At 46.1% G+C, this 5,118-nt stretch overlaps 2 protein-coding genes across 2 annotated transcripts in view; both read left to right on the forward strand.

The window, feature by feature from the left end:
• Positions 1-2,240, forward strand: part of mlpha (melanophilin a) — a 21,186-nt gene extending 18,946 nt beyond the window's left edge. The window contains exons 13-16 of the mRNA XM_008294350.1: positions 16-205; positions 753-809; positions 1,416-1,461; positions 1,613-2,240. Of these exons, the coding sequence (XP_008292572.1) occupies positions 16-205; positions 753-809; positions 1,416-1,461; positions 1,613-1,653 (334 nt within the window). The 3' untranslated portion in view covers positions 1,654-2,240. The remainder of the gene's footprint in view (positions 1-15; positions 206-752; positions 810-1,415; positions 1,462-1,612) is intronic.
• A 1,767-nt stretch (positions 2,241-4,007) lies between these two features.
• The window catches only part of lrrfip1b (leucine rich repeat (in FLII) interacting protein 1b), a 15,715-nt gene continuing 14,604 nt past the window's right edge, over positions 4,008-5,118 (forward strand). Inside the window, exon 1 of the mRNA XM_008294334.1 lies at positions 4,008-4,607. Within this exon, the coding sequence (XP_008292556.1) occupies positions 4,518-4,607 (90 nt within the window). The 5' untranslated portion in view covers positions 4,008-4,517. The remainder of the gene's footprint in view (positions 4,608-5,118) is intronic.

The following is a 5,118-nucleotide window of genomic DNA, read 5'->3' on the forward strand; positions in this document are numbered from 1 at the left end:
CTCCTTCTCCAACAGTGGCGATGTTCCACGTCCCCAGAGCTTGTCTACGCCACCAGGGGGCGGTACGCCAGGACGCTCCTACGTACCACCTGGTGGGCATAGCACCCGACCCCAATCTTCTGCCCTGAGGGTAGTGGGCCCTCTGAGCAGTGGCCCCATGTTACTTCTTCAGGCTGTGCTCGCCCGAGCACCATGGGGCCCCAAGGTTCGGCCACCACACACTCCCCCGGCAATTAACACTCAGAGAACGTTCTCACAATGTTCTCAGGCCACAGGTTATGTTCCATAGAAGAACAAATGTCTTCAGTTGTTACTGATCATCTGATTTTTATAAATGTTCCTGTGACGTGATATTTTAACAAAAGTGTAATGTTCTGCCTGCAGAGGATGTGGAACTCCATATAGGAGGATCTACTAAACGTTCTCACAATGTTCTGCAGTGTTACATGATGAAAACGGAGGAACCTCATCCTGCCATTCAGAAGAACTTTGTGAGAACGTTTTAAGGATATTTATCATCTCGAGTAATGTTCCATTCAGGCAAAGACAGAACGTTCTCACGTCAACGTTCAGAGGATGTTTGGAGAACTTATCAGCCCTAAAGAACATTCAGGGAATGAAAAACAACCGTCCTAGAACTTTGTAGAACTTCCTGAGAACAAATAGGTTCCGCGTGGTTCCACCTGTGGTGTGAATGAAACAGTTCAGGTTCTGCAGCGCTGAGTTCTGATTCTGATGTTTCTGCTCTGCAGGTTTCCGACATCGAGACGAAAATCGCAGTTCTGAGCGCCGTCGGATCCAAGAAGAAGGTGAGAAATCAAAATCAGTCCAGACGTCTGGCGGCAGCAGAAACGATGATCCGTTATCTCCTGTCTGACCGGAGAATGTTTTTATCACAGTAGCTGCAAGAACTTTAAAATCACAACTAAAGTTTCAGAAAAATGTAAGAAAACGAATAAAATGTCTGAAACTATTATATTGATGTGATCAAATACTTTTAAAATCACAAATATCAAAAAATCATTTAAAAAATGTATCAAAAGCTTCAAAAATAATAAATAAGTCATAAAATGTCAACTAAATGTTTTGAAATAAAAATAAAGATTATGAGTAAAAACTAACTAGAGAAACAATCTGAAGGATATTTTCAGTAAAAACCAAATATTTCACATTTTCACCTTATTAAGACCAAAAAGACAAAAGTATTTCTGTCACAACTTAAGTTTTATGTTGAAAAATGCAAATTAGGTCTTATCTCATAAAACATGCACTCATTTGCATAAATTTCCAACAGACAGTAAAATAAAACGACGTTTTCTTTTCCCACCGTGTTGAAATAAAAGCTGGTTTGAATCTTTGTGCTGAAGGTGTTTCTTGTGTTTATGTTCATTCGTGTCTCGTTTGTGAAAACGCAGGTTTCTGGATCTCATCAGAGGAAAAAGGCGACGCAGGATTTACCCAGTAAGACGCATGTGGTTCTGTATCTGTGCGGCCAGTTTCTGTTTGTAGCTCATTGTTGTTTCAGCAGTTCGTTTTGTCTTCATCTCGTTGTGTCTGCTTGTGTTCTTCCAGCAGCATTGTGTTGAAGGTGTGACTGTTGTTGTGTTGACAGAAGCTAACGGAGCTCAGTGGAAAACCAACAACATGTTCTGAGGCTGACGCCACCTGCTGCTGCTGGATCCTCACAGAACTTCAGCTGGTTCTGTCCAGAACCCACAGAGACACCAGACGACGCTATCTGTAGTATTTTACCTCAAAAGCTAAAATAAATACGAAACCTAACGTTAGGAAGAGAAATGTGCGCACTGCGATCAGAACGTTGTGAGACTTCAGTCTGGGAGGAGACGAGGAAGGAGAACGTTCCTTCACCGTTCAAGTGAATGTTCTCCTCAGAACGTGACAGCAAACCGATGCTGAGCGATCCTGATCAGAGACACAAAGTCAGATAGAACCAGGTAGAACCAGGCAGAACCAGATGGAACCAGGTAGAACCAAGTAGAACCAGATGGAACCAGATAGAACCATGTAGAACCAGGCAGGACCAGATGGAACCAGGTAGAACCAGATAGAACAAGAAGGAACCAGCTCAGCTGTTCTGCTGCCTGTTCAGCTTAGAACACCTTTGGATTCACCACAAATGGACCCAAAGTCTCAGAACCTTTGATCGCAGCTCAAACACAAACATCAGAACCGTTTGGATTTCTGTCATTTATCTAAAGTGAGACTAAATGACAGACACACACACACACACATATATATATATATATATATACATGTTTCCACCTCTATGTGTTTATTTCAGATTAAATCAAATGACTTTAAATGTTTAAAATGCAGAAAAACTCATAAGTCATGAAGTCTGAGATAAAAGTTTGATTTTCTTTCCATAAATATCAAAATAAAACAGAATAAAAAGTAGAATTTTGTGTGAAATTACACCAAAAATATTTAAAAACATTTTTTAAAATCTGGAAAATTAATAAAAACGAAGAAAAAGAATTTATTTTGTTGGACTCAAAGTGAATTGATGATGTGACCAAACTTCTGCTGTTTGTGATGAAAGTCTGAGTTCTGATCAATACAGTCGATCAGCTGTGGAGCAGTGATTGATCAGGTCTCCTGATGAAGTGCTGATCGATGTGACCGGCCGGTATTGATCATCGTTACTGATCTGATTGCTTTCTCTGACTGATTGATTATCGATGGAGGGGTTCTGCTGCTGTGTGTGTTTGGCTTTCTGATCAATAAACTATCAATAAACTCTGATCAGTTATCGATCCTTTAAAACAAACATCAGACTGTGATTATTGACGACACAAATTCGATCAGTTCTTTATGTGATTCATCGACTTTACAGGTAAGCTCACTGGAAACTTCCACATGACAGTGAACGCAACACGGACATGGTTAGCTTAACCAGCTAGCTCGGTTAGCATCGCTAACTCACATCAAAGCTAATACCTACTGGATGCTAACGCTCTCCTCTGGTCAGTACACAGAACTAAACTGGACCGACTCACATGACGTCTGAGGCTGAAGCTCAAAGTAAAACCGGCACCAGTAGGAAAGCGGTCCGTTCAGTGGTTCTGGTCCAACAAGTACGGGGAAGTGTGGCGAACACAGGCCCACATGCTGCTGCTCCACCCACACCACGAATTCAGTTATTACGTCATAGACTAATTAAGTTAATATATCAGGAGTGACGTCATGGCTGCCTGTCCGGACCACCTGTCAATCAAGCAGCCCCGCCCCCTGACGTCACACTTTGAGGTTTTATCGGCACCAGATCTCTGGGTCTGACCACCAAACCAACCCCTCTGAGCGGTTCTGGAGCTGTGTTGGGTTCTCTGTGGAGCTCTGTGGAGGCAGAACCGCTGGGACCGGTGCCGCTGCAGCTCTGGGACACTTCCGGGTCGCCTGGTTTTCTGGTCTTTCGGGACTCTTTATGGATGAAACGCTTTTATTGTCTCAGTTTGTCAAGTTAGGCTGGTTATAACGACTACTTCCGGTACTGGAACGTTCTATTTCCGTGTTGATCTGATTTATTGATTTCACACTAATAGGCTTCGCGGATGTTCTTCTGTCCGGTTCTGAAGCAGAACGGGGAGAAGAACTCATGCGGTCACACGTAGCAACAGGAAGTAGTTCTGATTGGATCTTACTGTGAAGCACAGCTTCCGGTCCATAGATACACACAATAAAGGCCTTTATTATCTATGTTCCGGTCTATCTGTTCGCTTGGCGGAAGGGGCTCCTCCACAATAAAAGCCTGCTCTGTGCGCCGTCACTGCGGCGTCTTGTCGTGCTGCGTTCACGGACCTGCGGCTCACCTGCGGCTCACCTGACGGCGTCACCGCGCTCCCTTCACGTCCCGCGGGGAACCAGAACCGGCTGTGGCTGCGGAGCTGCCTGGAGCAGGCGGCCTGAGGAGCGGACCGGCCGCTGTACCGACGCCGCGCTGAGCGTCTCTGCCTCCGGCCACAGCGCTGATCCGCGTCCGCCCGGAGCTCCGGTGGCGGCCGCTAACTGCAGCTAGCTGCGGCAGACCGGCCCTCAGAGCCGGGCAGCAGCAGCAGAACCTCCTGGACCCACAGCGGTTTACCGGAGCTGTGCGGGTTGCGGACCGGACAGGACCGGTGCGGGTCCGTCTGTCGCCGGTACACCAGCGGGATGAGGACTGCGGGACTCAGCTGAGCGCAGAACCTCGTTAACAAATCACCGGTTTGTGAACCTGAGCGGGTTTTTTCGGTATTTTCACCGTTTCAGCTTCCGGGTCGGAACCTGGCGGGCTAACAGAGACCCCTGCGGATAGTTCGGCTCCACGTAAAATCCTCTACAGGATCCAGACATGAGGACCGGACGGGATCCAGGACCGGCACCGGCTGCGCGGCCCGAATAGCAGCAGAAGGAGCCCGTTTTTAATCTCGACCCGGTTCGTTCGGAGTCTTTGCGGACCGGAGCTCCGGACCGGCAGCGCAGTGGATCATCCGGCCTCCGGCTCCGGTCCCGCCGCCACCATGGGCACCCAGGGGCCGGGCAGGAAGAGGATCCCGAACCGGGACAAGCTGACGGCCGAGGACGATGCCCTGAACCAGATCGCCCGGGAGGTGAGCAGCTGATCGATACCGGTGTTGATCCGGTGATCGGATGTTTCACTGCTTTAAGTGGTTGTGAGGTTCTGTTTGGAGGAACCAGAACCATCAGCTGTAGAGTTAAATAGAGGTCATTTAAAGTTCAGAGAACTGAGTTGTTCCGATAATCAATCAATCAATCAATCAATCAATCAATCAATCAATCAATCAATCAATCAATCAATCAATCAGTCAGTCAGTCAGTCAGTCAGTAGAGTGATGAACAGTGTATCAGTCATTAGCAGGGACCGGATGTAGATGAAACAATAAAATAGTTTGTAAATTAAATTCCGTCTAAAATCAATAAAATCAATAAAATCAATAAAATCAATAAAGTCAATGAGAACCAGCAGAGGAGGAAATAAACACACCTGTTGTCATGGTAACCTGTTTACCTGTTTATTATTGTTTATTTAGTTTAATGGTTCCAGTCTGACCAGTGGAGACAAACTGGTTCAGCTTAGATCTGGACAAACAGGTCGAATCC

The sequence above is a fragment of the Stegastes partitus genome, unplaced genomic scaffold (assembly GCF_000690725.1).
Source record: "Stegastes partitus isolate 25-593 unplaced genomic scaffold, Stegastes_partitus-1.0.2 Scaffold954, whole genome shotgun sequence".
Taxonomy (NCBI): domain Eukaryota; kingdom Metazoa; phylum Chordata; class Actinopteri; family Pomacentridae; genus Stegastes; species Stegastes partitus.